Source organism: Populus alba, chromosome 7 (assembly GCF_005239225.2).
Source record: "Populus alba chromosome 7, ASM523922v2, whole genome shotgun sequence".
Lineage (NCBI taxonomy): Eukaryota > Viridiplantae > Streptophyta > Magnoliopsida > Malpighiales > Salicaceae > Populus > Populus alba.
The window spans coordinates 2,534,658-2,557,483 of NC_133290.1; the positions used below are offsets into that span (position 1 = coordinate 2,534,658).

At 31.7% G+C, this 22,826-nt stretch overlaps 2 protein-coding genes and 2 non-coding genes across 4 annotated transcripts; 3 read left to right on the forward strand and 1 right to left on the reverse strand.

The window, feature by feature from the left end:
- The first annotated feature begins 7,253 nt into the window (after positions 1–7,253).
- Positions 7,254–7,789, forward strand: LOC118050494 (uncharacterized). Its single transcript, XM_073410524.1, has 2 exons — positions 7,254–7,592; positions 7,703–7,789. The coding sequence occupies exons 1-2, from the start codon at positions 7,254–7,256 to the stop codon at positions 7,787–7,789; spliced, it is 426 nt and encodes a 141-aa protein (XP_073266625.1).
- A 7,989-nt stretch (positions 7,790–15,778) lies between these two features.
- Positions 15,779–15,896, forward strand: LOC118050566 (small nucleolar RNA snoR126). Its single transcript, XR_004687895.1, has one exon. It is a non-coding gene; the product is annotated as a small nucleolar RNA snoR126 (small nucleolar RNA).
- A 77-nt stretch (positions 15,897–15,973) lies between these two features.
- On the forward strand, positions 15,974–16,064 carry LOC118050565 (small nucleolar RNA snoR8a). Its single transcript, XR_004687894.1, has one exon. It is a non-coding gene; the product is annotated as a small nucleolar RNA snoR8a (small nucleolar RNA).
- A 2,232-nt stretch (positions 16,065–18,296) lies between these two features.
- LOC118050493 (growth-regulating factor 1) lies at positions 18,297–21,860 on the reverse strand. The gene is made up of 4 exons (XM_035060854.2): positions 21,137–21,860; positions 20,420–20,644; positions 19,746–20,106; positions 18,297–19,322 (listed from the first exon to the last, which is right to left on the reverse strand). Exons 1-4 carry the CDS (start codon positions 21,555–21,557, stop codon positions 18,497–18,499), a joined length of 1,833 nt encoding a protein of 610 aa, XP_034916745.1. The 5' UTR covers positions 21,558–21,860; the 3' UTR covers positions 18,297–18,496.
- Positions 21,861–22,826: the final 966 nt, after the last annotated feature.

A 22,826-nucleotide genomic window follows, 5' to 3' on the forward strand; every position in this document is an offset into this window, starting at 1 on the left:
TTGCTCCCAATACTTAACTTTGCTTATTTTGGATAACAAAAACAAGAAGAAGAAAGAAATAGACATCTATGACTGGACTTGACCCAATTATGTGGTAATAAGGGAATAAATGAAATAATGTCAAATTATCTTATATATGTTGAAATATAATATAAGCTCTATTTGCTTGCTGAAAAGTAGTTTTTTTTTTTGGAAAATAAATTCCGGGAAAGTGAATTATTTTTCCGATGTTTGGTAGTATAATGAAAAATAAGTTGAAAAATAATTTTCAGTGTTTGGTTATTTCATGGAAAATGAGCTAGAAAATAATTTATTAATTTTTTATTTTTCTTAAGTTTATTAAAATAATAAGGAACAAATCTTACAAATTAAAAAGTTGAATGAGAATGAAATTGAAAAAAAATATAATTTCATAAATTATCTTAAATAAAATAAATAATAATCAAAATAATAGAGATCAAATCTAAAAAATAAAAAATAAATAAAAGAAGAAGAAATTAAAATAATAGTAATTAACATTTTATAAATTATTTCAAATAAAATAAGTAACAATCAAAAGAATAAGGATCAAATTTCATAGATAAAAAATTTCAATAAAAAAATGATAAGGAAAAAGCAAATAACAATTATAAAAATAATGATCAAAATTAATATAAAAATTAAATTTTAAGAGATGAAATTGAAAAATAAATATTCAAAACTAAAATATATATAGCAATCAAAAGTTTGAGGACCAAATTTGATATAATCAGCAAATAATATGATATTTTTAAATTTTTCACAACTTCTGAAAAGTGTTTTCCACCTAACTTTTTCAGGAAAATACTTTCCTAGAGACTAAGCCAAATTTTTCTTTGACCGAAAAGTGTTTTCCATTGACCAACTTTTCTAACTGGCAAACAAAAACAGAAAAGTTTGGAAAGTGGTTTTCGGAAAACCACTTTCCAAGAAACAAACATAGCCCATAATGTTCAAGGATTTTGTCTCCGTTCTATCTTACTTTCTCACTAATACGCTCTTTTTCCTTGGTTTTTCATATGCTGGAGGGGGAAAAAAGAGATGATTTTTTTTTTATTTTCCTAAAAAATATATAGCAAAATAACATGATTTAAAAAAAACATAAAAATAATATATTTTATACATATCTTGATTGGAAAATATGAAATTTATGTTTATCGTTATTTAAAAACATGATATTTAAAAGAAATTATGAAATGGACTGTATAAATTATAGTTAAAAAAAAAGATGAAAAAATAAAAAAGGAGCTTGAAGGCATAATGAAACTCTTATTATGACATCATTGATACCATCACAAAATCTTGATGAAACGAATTTAACAATACCAAAAAAAATCACCAATGGTGACCCAAGTGTACTATATTTGTCATCTAAAAATGACAGGTAGCTCACTTGCATTTGGTTGTAAGTGTGTTTCACTTTATTCATCATTGATGACTTTTTTTTATATCATTGAATTTATCTCGTCAAGATATTTTTAATTGTAATGGTAGTGTCATCACTAGAGCTTTGATATGACTCCAGAGTCTTTTTTTCTTTTTTTCTTATTTTTCATCTCTCCTCTCTCTTCACAAAATATAATAATGAGAGAGGAATTAGAAAAAAAATAAAGAAAAAAACTCTAGAGACACACCAAAACTCCAATTATAATGCCACCAGTACCATTTAAAAAATCTCAAAGAGATGAATTCAACAACACCAATGAGGATTATCAACGATAAATATAATGATTCACACTTATCGTAAAAGGTAATTGTGACACACTTAGATTTTTATTGGTGATCTTCTTTGGTGTTATTAAATTAGTTTTATTGAGGGTTTTTTATGATACCAATGGTATCTTAATCAAAGCTTCAGTTTGCCTATGATATCTTTGTTTTTTTTTTGTTTCTCTCTTTGTTATAATATGTGCTAGCTCATTTCAAACTTTTTTGATATGACATGTTTTTTTAATATTGATAAGCTTGAATTTTGTATTTTTTAATTGCAATATGTATAAATTATGCTATTTTGTTAATTCTTTTTTAAATTGTATTATTTTACAAGTTGTTTCCTTAAAAAAAAAATCATGCTAATAAGCAGAATTAGCTATAATTTTTGTGAGAAAAATAATTCTTCACTCATAAAAAGAAAAGGGCATCCATCACTTTCTATTGATTAGCGTGTAAGAATTCTTGGTGAAATTTTGTTTTAACTCGAGTAGTCAAGATCACTGTCGAATATTAGATTGACACTTGAAACAATCCTCACACAATTTAGGTAAAAAAATTCTAATTAGAGTTTAAGGTACATTCAATTAAACTCTATGCTTTTTCTTTTACCTTTGTAAATTTATATTCTCATCCAAGCTGGTTTAGATTGTTTTTGTATTCATGTACATATAACTTTTTAAAAGAGTTTTTTCATCAGATCAAATTTATATAATTAAAAATTAATGAGGTCAATTATTTAGTTTAAAAATTAAAAAATATTAATTATATAACCATCAGTAATATTTTCTTCGAATCTTGGGGGTGTCAATTAACTCCATTCCCATACACGTAGATCCATCACTGAGTCCATATATATAAAACTAAAGATGCACAAAAAAAAAAAAAAAAAAAAAGCTTTAAAAAGCTCTAACGAGGCTACTTGTTAATGGCCCAACTGATGCATAAATTGGAAAGAAAGAAGACTGGAAGGAGAAAAGAACAATGAGATGTTGGGCTGAACAGTATGGACAGATGAGATTGTGGGCCCGAACACTACCAACAAAAACGAATCAATAGAAAATAGAAAATTTTAAGATGTATAACTTTATCATCAGATTATAAATTTATTTTTTATAAATCACTAGTTCAATTCTTATAAATTTTTAAAGATATTAAAAAATTATATAGTCATTAATTTTATATCTTCATTTTTAAAATTAATTAAGATATATTTAAGTTAGTTCAAATATCACATTAATAAAAAAAACAAAAACAAAAACAAATCAAAGAGACCACAATAGTAGTAGAATTTTGCTGGTAAATAGGATCCATTAATTGTGGAAAAGGAAAGGAAACAAATCTTAGATAAAAGCTTTATATCAAATTAAAAAAAAAATTAGAATAGTATTTATTATAAAATAGAAGGCTTAACAGCAATCCCCCTCTGTCTTTCTCTCTGTGTATATATATAGATATATTATTTACTATCAAAATAACTCTATATAAGACAATTACAATATTTACTATCAAAATATTTATATTTATCAATACAATTTTCTTTGTCGGTATTTATAATATTATTTCATTGATAATTAAATTACCAACAAAATTACATATAAGAATACTTCATCAACTCAATAGTTTTTTATCTGTCGATATACAGAATTGTTGATGGTAACCTAGAAGCTATTATTGTGAGCTTCATGTTTTAAAATTAAATGAAATCATCATCTGTTTTTATTAAACTCTTAATTAATGTCAGAATGGTAGCACCTACGATCGATTAAAAAACCCAAGAACACGAAATGCATCTCAACAGCTAACATCAAAATTTACTTAAAGAAATATCAATTATTCTGTCCCATTCTCCTAACTTTTTCCTCAAAGAATCCTCCAACTCCAGCCAAGAATATTTATACTATATTTGCCAGTTGTGTTTCTCAATGTCCACAAGGCATACATGGCATCTCCATTCTAGAACATTATTATTGTATACAAACCTCAAAGACAAGCCTGTTTAGCCTCTAGTTAAACCCTTTTAACAACTGTCAACCTCTTTAGCCAGGCGATAATTCCCTTTTTAAAAGAATGGATGCCTCTTTTATTTCTTAAAGGAAGGAGACGCGTCATCGAGCCCAAGGTTAAGCCACCAAGGAGTCCAAGCTCATGCGTTCCAGCCTGTAGAGTGCTAGATGGCTAATCGATGGTGTTGCCAGAGTCTTCACTTCTATGGAGCGGTTCTCTTGCATCTACATTGACACGAGATGATTCTGACGCTTCTAGATGTTCTCGGTATAAACTAACCCATACGTTAATTTGTATACAATTTTATTTTTTTGTACAAATGAAAATATTCAAGACGTTTTTGAAGGATGAAATTCAAAATTTCAAAAAAAAAAAAAAAAAAAAAACTAACCCATACTTTAATTTGTATACAAATTTTCTTTACCAACAGCACCATTGGAATCTCAGTTGATATACAATATAGCTCTATATAGGCTATGTTTGTTTTCATTGTAAGGTATGGCATGGCCTGTATTTTCTCTAAATTATGGATTTTAAAGTGTTTTATTAATTAATACATGTTATGATTTTATACGAGTTTCATTAAAAATTATTTTTTAAAATTTTAATTAAAAAACATTACTATTTATAATTTTTCTTAAATCTGCCTTTTAAAATGTAACTATAAAAATCATCACAATTCTAAATACATACTAAACTAAGCATGAACGTTGACCCTTTTAAAATACAAAAAAAAATTGTGCTAGATGAAGCCTAATGTTGGTCAAATTAAAAATCATAAAATGAATTAGTATAAAATTAAATTAAAAGTAATTATCTTTTATAGATAAATCATGTAAAATATCCAAGATCTTTGTGTCATCAAGATGGAGGCAGCTAAAATAATCTAATAAAATAATATAAATTTGCACAAAACGACTATCCAGAAGGAGAATATAAGACTAGTACAGGAATATAGCATTATAATTTGTTTGTAGCATATACGAAAATTAATTAAGAAACAGTCAACTGTGTCTTTCTTCACTGAAACCACGCTTCATTTATTTATATGGTCTGTTATGATGAGATCTGAATTTTACTTCAACTATAAATTTTAAAATATTTACTGTTATATATATATAAGTTCTTCAATGCTAAGATATTGGTGGTATAAAAGGTGAGTGAAACAAATGAAAAAAACAAGAAAAGGCATTATTTTGCCCACTTCTGTTTTTTGATCGCCGGGCACCACTACGCTTACTATTTATCCAGCTAGAACAGATCATCAGTTTATGCTCTGTTCTTTTTTTTCATTGAGTTTCTTCTCGGTTCTCTAATTACGGTTCTAGAAAGCTAAAGATTCTTTGCCTCTAATTTGGTCCTTCAATTTCTTTTAAGGGAAGCCCTCAATATATATTTACTCTCAATTGTATTTATCTAAATCGATCTATAAATTTTATCACTTATGTTCCAAAGATTCTCTACATTTCTTATTTTTGTCCCTTTGCCTCTTTCTTTTAGTATAATTATATATGTATATGTATTTCATGCACTAAAATAGTGCCAATTTGAAGAAAATTAATTGAAAAGTTCATGAATATTAGTATTTTTAGTATAATTAATGTGTTTATTATGCATCTAAACAACGATAATTAACCTTAAGAGGTATCGCTCAACTGATCAGATTCTAAGTTTATATTTTAAAAATTATCAATTTGAGTCCTATAAATTTTAGGATCATTGAAGGTTTATATAATCATTAATTTTAAGATATTTGAAATTAGTTAATGTATGTATAAACTAACTTGAATATACATATACAGATTAATAAAAAAAAATGACAATAATTTAAAAAACAAATGTTGATAAACATGAACGAAGATACCTGGAAAATTAATTGATAAAAAAAAAAAAAAAAAAAAAAACCCTTTTGAGATGATTTGGTAGCTGCCCCTCAACTTACATACGCCCTTTTCTGGCCTTTCGGAAAAGACAGCACTTCGACAAGTTCATTGAAATTGAGAGGCAGGTATTAATCATAAGGTGGCACGTCACTCTCTTTCGATTAATCATCTCCTAAGTTGTGTCCAAATGTCAAAATATTTCTGGGGACAGGACGTATTTCTTAGGTAACAATTGGGAAAAGCAAGTAATAATTAAATAAACAGGATAATTATGATTTTTGCTCTACCAATTATAAGTGATATAAAACGTATTGTTTGGAAAGATATAAATTAATTAATTAGATTTTAAATTTAATTTTTAAAAGTTATCAAGTCCTATAAATCTTAGAATTATTAAGAATTTATATAATCACTAATTTTAAAATATATAAAATTAGTCAAGTTCACACGCCTCCATTTATCTTAAAAAAAAAAAAAAAAGTGCAGTGTTAGGGCACCAACTCCCGCAGAAGTACCTTGATTTTGAAGCTACCTTGATATTAACATACTTTAGTTTAATATTTGAGATCACTCACATTAATTTATCTCATTGCCTGACTTTGAGTGAAGGCTAAAAAGACAAAATAAAAAGATATAATATGATATTATTAATTTGCTATTAGTTTTGATGTGATATAATTAAATGCTCATAATTAATATAAGAAAGCAAATGTGACATCACGTAAAAGTGATCTACATTCATTTTTAATTTTTAGTTATGAAGCTGATCCATTACCATTTCATTATTAAATAATTTTTTTTAATTTTTTATTTGATAATAAAACAGTAGTGTTTGACACTGCAATCGAACAAGTATTAAAAAAATAAAAAAAAATTTATTATTTTTATTTTATTTTAAATTAATATGTTTTTGATGTTTTGAGATCATTTTGATATGTTACTATTAAAAATTATTATTTTTTAATATTATTTTAATATATTTTAAAATAAAAACACTTTAAAAAACAATCACTATAACACTTCCAAACATCTACTAACTCTAAGATTTATATAAAGAAATCAGAAAAATAAAATAATAATATCTCTAAATTACATTATTAAACAATTAGAAACCACCTTGCTCTCTTTGATCAGCCATGACATCCATGCGATGCCACCCAATTTCTCTCGCGGCTCAGGCTTAGCTAGCAAGAGCCGTATAGCCAAGCCAAACACTTGGCTCCTCGTCAGTGACCTTTCAAACGATTAGCTCCATGCACACGGATTCATTCATATTGGACACGCGTCAGCATTGGAGCCGATTGTTTTGTTTCTTGGTGGCTAAGCTAAATCAAAAGCCAATGTTTCCGTGGACCCCATCAGCTTATGTCAGCTTCAATTTGCCTTTAAAAAAAGCAACAAAGTTTTGAACGCCATCATAGTGCCCGCTGACTGGAAAGCCAATCCCTGTACACATACGGTATTTTACACATAAACACATACGGTTATGGACGAATACACCCTTGAACAGGCATTTTCCATGCCCATGGTGGGTCCCACCAATTTTGCCATAAATATGAGCCCCCTACGCTGCAACTCTTCCGTTTCCTCCTCCTCCTTCCTTCCTCCCCTCTCTATCCAGCAATTTCTATAGCCATGCTGTCCACAGTTTCGGCCACTTACCCATTGGTTGAACCGATGCTCGACAACCCATTTCAGTTCTTTGAGAATGGTTTTACGCCTTGGGACTGTTTAGACGCCTTTCCAAGTGCTCCTCCATCACCAAAACCTTTTGGTTCGAGTTCCGGTTCGGATGAGTCCAACCGGTTGGGCCAGAACCCTGACAATTCAAACTCAAACTCCGGCTCCGATGAACCAAACCCTCCGGTTCCGGCCATAGATGAAAGGAAACGTAGGCGGATGGTATCAAACCGGGAGTCGGCAAGGCGGTCTCGGATGCGAAAACAGAAGCACATGGACAACCTAAGGAACCAGGTGAACCTGCTTAGGGTTGAGAACCGTGAACTGACGAACCGGTTGCGGATTGTTTTGTACCATTGCCACAGTGTACGAACAGAAAACGACTGGCTCCGGTCTGAATGTAGTATGCTCCTAAAAAAGCTGTCGGAAACGCGCCAAATCTTGATGATGAGGCACCTCCAACAATCCACGTCCGCATGGCCATGCAATAATATTATTTCTGCCACCGAACAAATACCTCCATCATTAATCACTTATTCATAAGCTATTTAATAAAAATAAATCATGAAATTATTCACAGTTAAAACAGGAAGGAAAAGAGGCTTTATTCGTAGTTGCTGCTATAAAGCAAAGAAAAAACATAATGGAGGGGCTTTCGGTGATTTTTGGTAAAGGGTACTGTTTTCCAGGGCAAAATACTTGGCTTGTTGTCTTGTAAAAAGGATAGTACTTAACTAGTGTTTGATTATTTTAAGCAATATCATGCTCTCTTTTGCTGTTGTTTTGAGTTTAAATTTAGCACTACTTTTTAAGCTCCACTTAATTAGATTATGAATGGCATCATATATATATATATATATATATATATATATAGAATATAATTGGCCGGCCATATGTGTAATGATGGCCAAGATCTAATGAGCTTGTTTTTTTATTATATAATTAGTTATTTGAGGGATAAGGTTCATTCCAATTTCTAATGAGCTTGTTTTTTTATTATATAAAGGATGAGAGGTATACATTCAAGATTCTTTAGAAAAGAGAGGAGATTAATTGGCTTCTTTTTTATACCCATTTTATTTAATCAATCATTGCTACGGTATGCCATAATTAATTAAAAACAGGTATAAATAGAAGCTTAACCTGATCATAAAACATTTTTTCCCTTTTAATTTTTGTTTCAGCAATCCCCTCCCCCTTTCCTCTCTCTCTCTTTCTCTCTAGTGACTCGTTTCTATCGTCTCTCTTTCCCTTCTTCTCTACTTCTCTTTGTTCTCTTGCAAAGTTAGAAAAGGTGCTTCTACATTACAAAGTCAAAAGGTGGGGGCACTGATTTACCCTTTTGTTTTAATAACAAAAAAAAATAAAATTTGGAAGAGATCTTATTAGAAGGGGGATGGATGCATGATTTATATTCAGGGCCCTGCATCTTGATTTTAAAACTTTAAATTAACAAACCATTAATTTGAAAGTGCTTCTGTTTCTAATGAATTTGTCTAGCTTGTGATTATTTAATATTTATTGTTAGATTTATGAGTATAAAATGTTGATTCTTTGGGTTTTGCTTGTGTCAATAACAGGAACTTTCAAGTAATCCAAAGCCTTATGTTGGTGTTTGTTTGATTTGCTCTACTGAACCAAGTTATCTGAAACTGAACGGAATCGCTATCACCAAGCACTCCTTCCAGAGCTACATCGAAGAAAGCAACTCTCGGCATTGAATCATGAGCGAAAAACCCATAATTAAACTCTCTTCAGAGAGCGGCATACAGAAAGCCTTTCTTTCTCTTTCCATACTATTGGATTTTTTTCCTTTTTTTCCCTTTTCTTAAAAAAAAAAAATGATAAAGTTATAAATTTTAATATATAGGTATTGAATATATAGTTTATAAAACTATGAGCACTCATATAAATTAATTTTGCTTAACTACATATATTAAGTTATAATAAAAGATATAAATGTATTTATTCCAATATTTAAACAAATACAAAGAAAATTATACTTGCTAATTTCATTGAAATTACAGTTTGCGAACTTCTCTTTCTAAAATCTACATTTTGCATTCCATCACTGTTTTTTTTTTAAGATTAATATGGGTGTTTTTTTAAAAAAATTACAGTTTACATCTATCTTGATTAATTTTAACCTGAAATTAAAGATCATTTAAGCCTCTAGCAGTCATAAGTTTTTGGAACTTAAACTGATAATTGGTAAAAAACAAACTTAAAAGTCTAATAAATTAATACCATCTCAAAATTAACTCGTCATCGTTTTTATTATATTATTATACAAGCAGTTTGCTTAGACCGACAAATAGCTATTTTACCTATGAAATTGGTATGGACTGAAACAAAAACGAAATATTACATATATATTTGTTCACGCCAAGAATAAAAACCTAATTAACAAAGTATCTTGAAGGCTGATAGCTGAGTTCAAAGTTAACATGAGGAATTTGAAAATTTATATACTCAAATCACAAAAACAGAAGTAATACACATAGATTAAAAAAATAAAAGTTTGCAAACTAAAATGATAATAGTTGTTTTTGAAAACAAATAATTTATTTAGAGTTTATCTTCAAGATTATCTAAAGATAAGATATATAAACTAGAATGAAGACATTTATTATATCATTAAATAAATAAAAAACTCTTAATAATCACCCATTTCAACAATTCAACAAATCTTCTGAACTTTGAAACAAACCTAGGAATGTGTAAGAAAAAATCCTATTAGTGGACGGTGTTCAATTCAAAAACTGAGTTCCAGTCCGGTTGCTCATCGTAGAAAATCAAAAGATTTTTTGCCAACCAAATAACCCACAAAATGCCTTGCTCCAAACCTTTTTATCTTCAAGTTGCTGATGCAATTCAACTCCTTCCAGATTTGAAAGAAGCAGCCAGACTTGATGTAGATCGATCAGAAGTTCTTAGTTTTCTTTCCCAATTAGTAAGATTCCAAGACCAAACTTCATTGGTCCAGCACCCCATTCAATAATTCTACATGAAGCCGACGGATTAGATATTTAAGAATGCCGCAATGCGGCCATCGGTCACTCCAAAAAACAGGTATCTTTCTCGTTGTCCATTTCGTATCTAATACTCTCTGATTGGAGCTGAACTGAATTCTACTGTATTGCTTACAAAATGAATACCTTGCCGAGTATCAGATAAAGGAAGATTGAAAGAGGGGAGCCAGTTCTCAAAGATCCGTCTATGCTTCCGGATTATGAAATCTTCCCAACCTTCCAATCTTTTATGCTTCTTGATTACGAAAGCCATTTGAAATATATAATTAGAAGGCACTAATGGCCTTGCAATTTAAAACGATGATATCAAGGGCCTAGAATTGTCGTCAAAGAGGTAATCCAGCAAATTTAAATAAATAAATAAAAAGGCTCTCGTCACTCTCCAACTTGGTTGCCTTTTCATTTTAAGGACAAATTAAAACTCTATTATATGCTGAATTTTCTAATCCTCTGGCTCTTGTTGTTTGTTGTTAATTGTTAATGGTTTGGTTAAGAAATCATGTTAGGGCGTCATGGATTCCGCTCATAATTCTTTAAGTAAATGGAGCACCGATCATACCTTTCTATCCCCCAATTAATTACTCCTATAACTTTTGTAAATGTATTTGCGTGCGTATCCTACTACTAAATTCTATAGTGCAAACGTTTTGGGATTGCAATCATAACATCAATGACTAATTAAACAGTGCTTCTCCTGAGTGCTAGGTGAAAAAAAAATTAAAATACTCAATAACCAATCATCATCAATACTTATTTAATTATAGATCCTTTTCAAAGAGAAACATGCATAAAGATGAAAGGGGAAATCATACGTACCCTAACTTATCAAAAATAATAAAAATATCTCGATTTAAGTATGAAAAATATACAGTTTTATTTTTTTCCTCCCTGCTACTTATTTTTATCTAACTTCTGTTGAATTAGTATTTGCAATTACTTTATTAATACCATAATAGTTTCTGGCATTTTCTCCATATTTTTCATCCGATATATCTTTAGGTTTGAATTAGATAAAGAGTTGCCTTCTCTTCCCAGTTTCTGACAAATAAACATGCGTGGGGGGTTATTATCAATGGGAAAAGGTACTGATTATAACCCGTCTCAAAAAAACCCTAAACGCCATACTTGAGGTTATGAAGGTTTGGCTCTGCTCGTCTCTTCTTTTCTTCACTGGTAAGTCGTAAAGACAAGCACATTGTAGCGTACTGGGGCATCTCATATTTGTCACGCTTTGCCTTGAAATATCATCTACTGATCGATTTTTCTTTCTTTTTAATAACACACTAGGGTTCGGGTGTTCCTAAATCAACAATTTAAAGAAATTTATGGAATAATTAACATCATGACCCAATCCAATGGAAAAGATGGATCTTTCTCTTCATTTGTTTGCTGCCATTTCTGCCATTCATCAAAAACAAATAGCTGATACCGAATTTGCATAATTGTCATTGTTTATTGGGTCTTGAAACTACGTGTCAGTAAATTTCGGATAGTCCATGGAGATAAGATGGACAGGCAGACAGAAAATATAGCCAGCACTGAGCTAATTATGGTGACAACCTAACCACCACCTTATGGCTTCCCTTCAAACTTTCGAACTCCATTTTATAGGGAGATTACCATCTCTATTCACTTATCTTGAGAGTACAAATTTATTAGCATTAAAAATAAAAATTTTTATTATCATTAGAATATGATTAATTGATATTTTTATTTTTATTTTTATTTTCATGGGATTTTTTTTTAATTTAAAAATTAAAACATGAACAAAATAAAATTTTGTATCAAAAACTAAAAAAGACATAAAACAAAGTTAAAGTAGAATATAAGGATTAAAAATCACTTTTCCAAATAAATTTAAGATAGGTCATTTAGGATTTTTTTAATTATTTTTTAATATTATAAATTTAAATCATATTTTATTAAATTAAACCGCAATCAAGTTCTAAATACCTTCACATTTCAAGGGAATGCAAAGAATAGAAACCGGTGGATTAACAAAAATATGAAATAATGAAATAAAAAAAAATAAAAAAATACTATTGAAATCCACAATTAGATACGAGAGGCATTACAATGAATATACTTCAATAAAATAAATAAGGTTTTGTGTATTGATAAGGGTGTTTTTACGATGGATTGATATTTTTGTGGTCTTGATTATTGTATATACATTATTATTTGCAATAAATATTTAGCTAAGAGTGAGGACAAAATCTCCAGTAAATCAGAAGATTAAGTACTGTGATCATGATGAATAACCCGAAAGTTATTGTTCTTGGTAGAAAATCTAATCTGATATCCAATCATCGCTGGAAGTCGAGAAATCTTGTTGTTATCTGCCATTAAACAAGAAGTTCGAAAAGGTCAAGTTATTCAACGTCCACGTTATCAAGAACAGGAAAGTTAAGCCTTTTATTTCCTTTTTCTGATAGGACTTGACAGAATTACGCTACCCAGATCATGATATTGAATGTCCATTCCCTTGACTTACCATGTTTTCCCTTGCAATCGACTCCAAAAAAGTTGCTTTCATTACTCTAGCCATCAACCAAGAAAATATTTAACAAATTTTGTGTGGTTAAGTGGTTGTAGTCATGCCCCCAATTCTGAATTCGGCGACTGCAAGTTTAGCACAGCCCTATCAGAAAATCTGGGCTATGCTTAGAAAATACAGATTGTTCTTTTCATAGTTTGATAAAAAAAAGCCTTTGACTTTCGAGAGTTCAATTATTTGATTTCTTGGTTTACAATCATAAACAAAAACATCGAAACTCCTCCATTCAGTAATTTGATTTCTCAAGCATTTTAGAAAAGTGGGGAAAATTAAGAAATTAAACGTTAACTTTGTGAGGGTAGAGCAGGAAGTGGTTAAAGGGTGGGATTTTTGGAGGTTGTGGAAAAACCCTCCAAAATCGATCTGTGTCTGTATTTAAGAAATTAAATGATGGGGGGTTTTATAATTTGTTTAAGTTTTAATAGCTAAGTTATTTTGATTTTTATTCATAAATATTTTATAAAATTATATTTCTTCTAAAAAAAACTGGTTTCTAATATTAAAATATAAAATATAAAAAAATATCATTTTAATATATTTTTAATTAAAAATTACTTAAAAAAGAATAAATCACCTGCGCTATAAATCAGACACTTAATCTCTTGACATTTAAGTGCCACTCTCAACCCCAAAGCAAATGCAAATACATCATAATTCGCAATACTCAAAAGACGAATCCTAACTCAGTTAAGAGCAAAACAAAAACTAGTTCCATATTTTTCAGGAGGCTCCCCCTGGCTGTTCCCGGCCGGTGCCGCACCTACCATTAATTCAATTCTTCAAGCTATGGCCGCCATTAAGTTTGTACATAAATTCTTTTATCTCCTTAGCTAAATTATGGCCACCAAATACCTATGAACCTGATTTTCCTTTTCTTCTCCTTCATCACCTAATTCTTTGAATTGGTTTAAAAGTTAATAGCAGCTTCCCTTTCACGTTTCCCTTGCTTGCCCTTTTGGTTTCTTTGCTGTTAGAGAGTGTAGAATGTATGATAATATCTCTTGTGACCCTCTCAATATAAGGACACCCTTTCTTCATTTATGAAAATATCCCTTCACAAACAATGAGCCATAGGAAGGTTTACTCACAAGGTAGCATACCCTTTTCATGGGAAGACTCACCTGGAGTCTCCAAGGTCATCCACAAAGAATACACAATAGATTTAGGGCTAAATGCCGTTAACACATCATCCCCTACATCCCCTATTTTGTTTCCTCGTGACTCCGATACCTCCTACAAGGTCTTAGGCAGTCATGGCATAAAAATTCCTCTCCCTCCATGCGTGAGCGCGAAGATAGAGCCTCCACGAAGAAGCAAATCAGTGAAAGGGTTCAGGTGGTGGCAAGAAGACCCTTTCCTTGCAGCTTACAAGGAATGCACGAAGAATGCGAGAAATGGCAAGTTGTTGAGTGAAAGCAAGAAAAATGTCAGGTCTAAACTAAGGAAGAGCAGACTTATCTTTTCGTGCAAGAATTCATGTGATGTTCAGGATGATAATCTGGTTATGTTAGCTAATCTTCCTGCTATCCCTAGAGATAGAGTTCGAGGAAGATGAAATATATTTGGATTGGACTAGGATTAGTTTCTCTAGTCAAATTAAATTCTTAAACTAATATATGAAACTGTATTATGTCTGCATTCTTACTTTAAAGAGATTTAAACCCATTGCATCTGTGATCCATCGATGATGTTGATAATATTCTACTCTTAAGTTACACTACTAGAAAATCAGACAATGCTTTCTCGACATTTAAAGAAAATTCTGTTGATATTATAAATTGTCAACGGAATATCATCGTTATAAACTCGCTCATCATGGTTTTTATTTTATCAATAATTTCATTAATATCAACGAAATATTCCATCAAAGTTTTCAAAAAATTTTCTTGTTATGATTCCCTACCCAACAATTACTCACAATAAATTCATAGCCACATCAAAAAAATTATTTGAACATCTAATTTTACTATCACTAATATTCATATAATTCTATTATTGTTCCTACAACAATTCTACAATCAAACTTCATATCATACTAACAAGAAATGTATTGTAAAAACAAAACCTTTTTAGCTTAATGAAACACTTTAAGACCTATGAGTTTAGTGCCGCACTAGCCTTTAAGATCTATGATGAACTTTTTATCTAAATAAACTATGTAGATTTATGAGTTTTCACAATTGAAAGATTAAGTGTCAAATTAATGTTAATATAAATATTGCATAACAATGACATAGGCAGAATTCCATACACAACTTTAAAAAATAGAAATAAACAATAGATTAAAATTCCATCAAGAAACCATTAAAATATAATCAAATAAATAATGTGAAGTATATATATCTTGCACTTCACATCGGAGGTGCCGGAGAATTTCATTGTTGGTAGTTAGTAGTTTTTACTAGAAAAATTGCACTGGTTTATTGATGATTTTGATTCTTTTTTTCTCTGTTTCTTTTCTCTTATAAAAATTCGCCAAGTTACCAAAAACTTTATATAGCTAATCTCTTTTAAAGATTTCTCTATTATGGAAGCCAACCTGCTCGCCGGACCCAAGATATTACCCAATCACAAATAATCACAACTTGTGGATCCAAATAAATACGTGGGCCGAGGTGATCAAAAGCCCAAAAACTAAGGATGGTAATGTAATTTCCAGCCCTCCATGATTGCTCTGTATATATAACGCTGTAGAGTTAGGGTTTGAAAGGCATGGAGGAGCGGCAGCTACCTCTATAGTCTGAAGTCTGAACTCTTTTAAAATCCAGGCGTCCCGATCTTCATTTATTTGTGCTCCTTAACTTGTATTTTCTAATCCTTTTCCCTTTAGTTTTTGCTGCCTGGTGGAACCTCGAGAATGATTGCTCATTTTTGTGTCTGATAAAACTTTGAGGCTGTGATGACTGATTACGTTTCTCGATCCTGAATATCATCATGTTAGCTCTTATGCGGACCAAATTGAGAGCTAGTTTTTCATTTGTTGACAGCATTTGTGCGTGTCTGAGCCTTTCTTCTGTTGATTTCAATTTATTTTTTCTATATTTTTATCGGTTTTGGATTTTGAAATTGTGAAGGCTGTTTGGTTTTGGGTTGCAATGATAATAAGATCAATTCCTCGTACTGAATGATGCTCAATTGGGCATGACAGACTCTTTGCACCCATAGAATCTGAGCTCCCATTTCCGTTCCTTCAAAATCAAAAAATTGTTTCTGTGTTGTTTTTGTTTTGGATCATGTACAGTATGGAGTTAGTGTTTGTGATTATGTTAATTGTTTTTTAAATGTTTTTTTATTTAAAAATATATTAATATAATATTTTTTATTTTTTTTAATTTATTGTTAACATAGTATATTAAAATAATTTAAAAATATTAGAAATTTAATTTATACAAAACTCAATCATAGTTTTAAAATCAGACAAAAAATCTAAAATCAGACATTAAATTCGGGCAATATGTAGGTCTACCCATTGCAAGGGCAAGGTAGGTTCTGGGCATGGAGAGTGACTCTAAAAACAATTTTTAAAAATTAAAAAGATGTTTTTTATGAAATTTTATTTTTAAAAAAAAAAAAATAACGGGCCGATTGTTGGTTTTGATCGTTAAGCTTGGATTGATTAGTTCCTTGATTCGACATGGTTTTTTATTGGAACTTATTTTCCTAGGAATTTGACAATGAGTTTCAATCTTTCTTTTTCTTTGTTAAAATTTTAAAAATAATAATAATTTTTTTTAGTTATTTTGCATCGATTTTGTGTTAATAAAAAAATTAAAAATTAAAAAATATTATTTTAATACTTTATATAAACAAAAATAATTTTAAAAAATAACTACTACTATATTTTTAAACACCTACCTTACCTAGAGTTTTTGTAACATTTCACATTGGCAAATAAGAATTTGAGAGCTATTTATTGATATTATTGGTTACGAACTTGTGAGAAATTTAAAACCTTGAGGGAGTTCCATGGGTGGAAGCCTTGAGAATGGGTGAATTGAAAAGTCCAGAGCGAACAGTATTTAATAGGTTTAGTGTGCTATATTATTTTGAAAAATATGTTTTAGGATCATGCATAAACATTAAAAAATAAATTTGTAAAAATCGATAAGGTCCAAAATAAATAATATCTAGCAGGTTGAGTCGGAGCTGTAAAAATTCTTGTACTTCATTTTTAAAATAAAGAGTAATTACTCTATAAAAAAATAAACAATGGGAACATTTTGGAATTATAAAGAGATAAATTTAATAGTCATGAGATGCTAATTAAGAACAACAATCTTTAATAGTAATTAATATATTCTTATATGATTTTATTTTTTCTATTGGAAAATACGAATCAATCGCAATTAATATCTTCTCGTATAATTGAGGAAAAAGTTATATTTTGCAGGGGATTTTTCAAGAAGAATTCTCCATCGATTAGCGGTCAGGTCATAACTCCTTAGGCATGTAATTTGCCTTGTAGACGAAGAGCTCTCTATCATATATTATTAGATGATAATTAAGAGTGCTGTCTATTAGTATTTTATAAAATAAACAAAATTAAATTGATTTAAATCAAATCCATTAAATCGACTGTTGTGTTTTTGATTTAGTTCCAGGTGTACTGAACTGATAAATAATTTCTTCCTTTTACATATCTGGATACAGCTAAGTTCATGTCCAATCAGTAATAATTTGGCAAGAAGGAGCCTCAACAAAGGTCCGGTCTCAACAATTTGTCACCAGAATCGGGGTCCCAGCCCTTCGAAAAATCTACACAGGCCAGTGGGGAGGCTAGGACCGAAATTGTGAAATTAGGCAGTGGCTGGGCCAGAGCTGCTGAGTTTACCTTGAAAAATAAATAAAAATAAAAATTTAAAATTTAAAAAGAAAAATCAGTTTTTATTAAACACCGCCCAAGGAACTTGCGGGGTCTGCCGGGTGGGCAGGCCACAAGAGTTGCTCCTGTCTGGGGTCCGGGGAACTCCATCTCAATGTTCAATAGTAATTTCTTTTACGTACATATCCTTGAAGCAACCTACCAACTGGGTCTGTAATGGATAGGACAGTGCATATCAGATACTGGCCTACAAAGAATCAATGATCGATATGTATTTTTGAAGTTCAAGTATTATTATATTTTGCTTTTGCTAGGGAAGATGATTCATCATCATCATCATTGACTCTTCTATCCCCACTGTTTTGATGTCTTGCCTGCATGTACCATTCCCGTGGTTTCCCTCTTCTCCATTATTTTTCTTCGATTCAACATCCTATCATTGAAACATGCATGTCCTGACCCAATCTTATAATGTATTGTAAGCTTGCGTGAATGATGGGGTATATTTATATACTTGTATATCGCAGAGATGCAGCAAATTTAGAAGGTTGACACCATGGGAAAATAAGACATTCAACTCAAACAAAGCAGGAGAAAAATTACTTTAATTCACACATTAGAGAGCCCTACAGATCCATATGTGCAAGAATGGCCGATACCTGTTCAATTGGAATCAGCCAAGCCTTTACATTCTAGATTTGAGGGGAAAAAACTAGCAACAAGGAGAAACAGTCTGCAGAAATTAATAAGATAAATAACTCCAAGCTTCTTCTTCACAAGTTTCATCCTAACCATTTTCTTGATTACAGGGATGGAATAGGGAATCACTTGCAATTATCGAACCAACCACATCCTCATACAGACTAGCACTTCCATTGTTTTTCTTGCTCTCTGCTCTTGGACTGCTACCTGAACTGCTATTTGAAAGTGAACCAAAAGTCGATTTCTGCAAGACTCCTGTTGGAGAAGATCCCAGCTGCGGGCTGCCATCCCAACCCTCTCTCAAAAGGTTAAGAGCTGATGAGCTTTTGCAGGAATCCGCATGGCTGGTGCTGGTGGTCAAGACCTCTCCTAAAGGGCCGCCAATTGAAGTCCCCCAAGATATAGGTATCCAGTTGGCTTGCTTCTGGCTTGATTCATTATGGTCACCGCTCACCCTTAAACCCATTTGTATAGGGTCAGACTCGCGAGATAACCTCAACGGTGAGAAGGCAAGTTTCTCTCGCAGAAGTGAGGATGATGACGACGAGAAGTCTGACGAGACCATTGAGATTGACATTGAGAGCTGGGTACAGTCAGATTTCAACTCTTCTGGCCAGCTAATGACAGGACGATTTGATTGGTCCTTCGGGCAGTCATCAATGAATTGACGAAGGGGATGCTGATCATGGCTTTCTTCATCACTAAAGTTTAGAAAAGACTCGTAGGGTTTAGAGTTAAAGTAAGAGCTCTTCTGCGATGGATTGAGGAGAGAATCATAGGAGACAAGTCCAAACTCTGTTTGAGAGCACTGTTCAAATAGGATATCTTGTCTCGGAATACAGAAAGTAGACTCGTCAGATTTCCGGTTGATAGTGGAAGACATCATAGAAACCCTCCGTGCATCTTGTGCTCTGCAAAAGACATTCACTTTTCTTAAGACCAAACCGATGAGTATAATTTACTAATTCGGTGAAACAATGAAAAACGTTTCTTACAGTCAAATGCATCAACAAGATGTAAACAGGAACCATAACCTCCACAAATACATATTTTTCTACAAAAGAGCCTTCAATCCAAATGTACAAAGCAACCACCAATGGGGAAGCTATAATGAAACCCATTGAAAAAGGAATCCTAAGTGTCAACTACCAGGACTAGTCACTGTCACCCAAGTAAAGATGAAATAATGGGGTCACCTTTATGGTAAAGTAAAAGGAAGAGAGTATGAATATACATGCTTTTAGAGAGAAATGCCATCTTATAAAACTTGAAATGGATAACAAAAGGCAAATAAAACAAACAAGCAAAAGGAAGCCCAAATGCACATTTTTTACCCGTTGACACGAGCATCTGCAGAAGAGTTGGAAGCAGCAGCCGGCTGCAAATTTTTTAACTGTTGCTGTGTGATCACTATGCTGTTCGAGGTAGCGCCACTGGTTGTAATCGAGGTTGACATGGAGTTGGACATTGGCACCACCTTTGAACTGGCAGTCCCGGTAGCAGCATGGCCAGTCTGGCCTTCCACAGGCTTTCTTGAACGATGGCGGCCTCTGTTTATGTGCCTTTCACAATATTTTTGGTCAGCTACAGCATCCCTTGAGCACCGCCATTTCTTGCCATCAGTCCGACGACACCTTCCAGGCTCCTGATCAGTGTTGTTGCCAGGGTAAGCAAGGTGGAAAGTGCCCCATCCCACTATGTAGATTGGGAAAGATGCATGAAAAAGGAAACAAAAGGAAATCAGAGAAATGAGATAAAGCAGCCAAAAAGAGGGGAGGAAGGGGGAAAAAAAGACTATTTCACTTCAAACAGAGTATTATTTTATATTTATAATTCGTGTGCATATACATTTGACATCATTTCAAAGATCATAATAAATTGAAAAAAGTAGGCTATTAGTTTCAGTACCAAACAAGAAAAATAAAACTCCAACACACAAAAGAAAAATTAAAAAAGGATACGCAGTGTTCATTCTTCTAACTATTTCAAAGGAATAGAAGAAGCTTACATGAACTGGGAGGGAATGATCCAGCAGATGAAAAAGGTAAGCCATAAGGGTTGAGAGATTTCTTGAGAGGAATGATTAAATTGGAAGGCACAGGCACACGTGCAGTGATGTATTTGTAGATCAAGGCCTGGTGTTCAAGCTCCATCCACTGAGATGGAGTAAATGGTCCTCTAACCCCAGTAAAAGGACCATGCATGCTTGCATTCAAGTTTCCAGTGCCATAACCTGCAACATTAGATTAAACATTTCTTGCCTGTAACATTCAAAGAAGCTATATGTATCCTTGATTATATTCCTATTTTGACATAGAGGAAAAGGATAAATTATTGCATAAGTTTTGTCTGTGTACTGTTGATTTTCCTAATTTTTCTAGCTCTTCCCCTCTTTTGTAACTAACATGTTCTAACACTGAAAATTAACCAAATCCAAAGCAAAAATACCTGGCTTATAAGGGTGGGGGAATCAACTTTTCCCTTTGACAAGACTCAAAATGTGAAATTTCTACTAAATGCCCATGAAAAGACCATCACCAGTACATGGAAACAAAGCCATACGAGGATAATAGCAAAATCAACCTTTTAGATATGAATGTAACTAAAATCTGTCATTTCCCAAAAACCCATTTCTTAAAATCAAACATCAAACAAAATCTTTATGCCAATTGTAACCAAAAGATGAAAACTTCAACCCCAACAAAAGAAAAACTTGTGTACTTACCTGCACTTCTGCTAGCGGAAAGAGGTGCGTGCTGGTAGTAAGGAAAACTCAAGGCAGTGTGGTTTTGTGTGTTTCTCTCAACCAACCCAGCATCTTTAACGAGAAATGGAGTAGCTTCTGGTTTTGGAGAAGAGAAGCTTAGCATGTGCTCTTGTTGGCGAGAATCATTAGAAAGCATGGAATTAGGAGCGGGTTGGTGCAGTGGCATTGTTTTGGTGGAAGAGAAATCATCAAGTTTTGGCATCTTTGAAGCCCTCCAGTAATCATCCTGAGCAGATGCAGATGAAGATGATCTTTCTTGCTTAGTTAACACAGATCCAAGAATCTTTGGTTTGGTCTCAGGAAGTGAGACATGAGAAGGAGCGTGACTACTACTTTCAGGACCCACAAGACCCTCCAAACCAAGAACCCCAAAGTCCATGGCAATAAGCTACAAAAACTGTAAAATTAAAGCAGGAGTTCATGGCAAGAAAGTGAGAGTAAAAGAAGAATAAACTTTCATGTCTTGAAACAAAGGGAAAGAAAAAGAGTGGCGCATCTTAAGGGTGGGTTTTGCACTGTCTAGAGAAAGACTTTAGATTTAAAAAGAAAAACAAAAATAAAGGATTGAGCTTTGAGAAGGAAAATAAATAATTGGAGAGAAGAGAGAGGGAGAAGGAGTTGAAACTTGAAACTGGGGAGCAGACAAGGCTTTAATAAGTACCAAACACTCTCCACTTCTCGGACATGCTACCATTCATTGTTTTATAGCTGAAATTGAAATTTTTTGGTCATCTTAAGGACACTTCAAGTTACCTAAATGTCCTTGTAATTGTAGTATTTGATTTATTTTATTATTTTATTTTTACAGGAATGAGATTTTTTTGGTCATCTTCATATTTTAAAAAGAATTTAACAAGTGAAGATAATTGAGTTCCATATGAGAGACCATAGCCTCCAATTTATGGCAACAAAAACCTTTTAGCAGGAGAGGGTTGAAATTAATTCGGGGTGTGATAGTAATTATTTTTTAAAATATTTTTATTTAAAATATATTTTTATTTTTAAAATTTTTTTATTAATATAATTAAAAAATAATTAAAAAATTATTAATAAATAATAATTTAAAATTAATAAAAACAAATTTATTTTAAAAAAATATATATTTTTTAAAAACATTTTAAAAAACAGTGAATATTTATATTTGCATGAAATTGTAGGAATTCAAATTCAGCTCAAGAGAGATTCATTTTTAGAAAAGGGTATCTAAAACTAATAGGAGCATCGTAGCTGCATCTTAACCTTGCCTTCCTGACATATACATTTCAAAGAATTAATATTAATACATGCGAAATGCTTATGTTCTTGCCTCAGATGCCAACAAGATTCATATAAGTATATATTTTTTATTTTAAAAATAATAGGCATAAACTTATAACATATCAACTTGAATTAGTCAATGATCGGGCTAAAATAATTTAGAAGATTATACGGCCCGAACTTTGTATCTAATAAAAAAAAAATTAAGCCAAGTCTTTTTTTAATGTAAAAAATGAATTGGCCATGTGAAAACTTAGCCAAGTGCATAACCTTGAAATCTTCCAAACCAATTTTTTATCTAACCTTAACTTTAAATTAGACAATATGAAAGTTATCATGATATTACCTAATCAATTTGACAAATTCAAGAGAAATTCAAATAAACAATAAA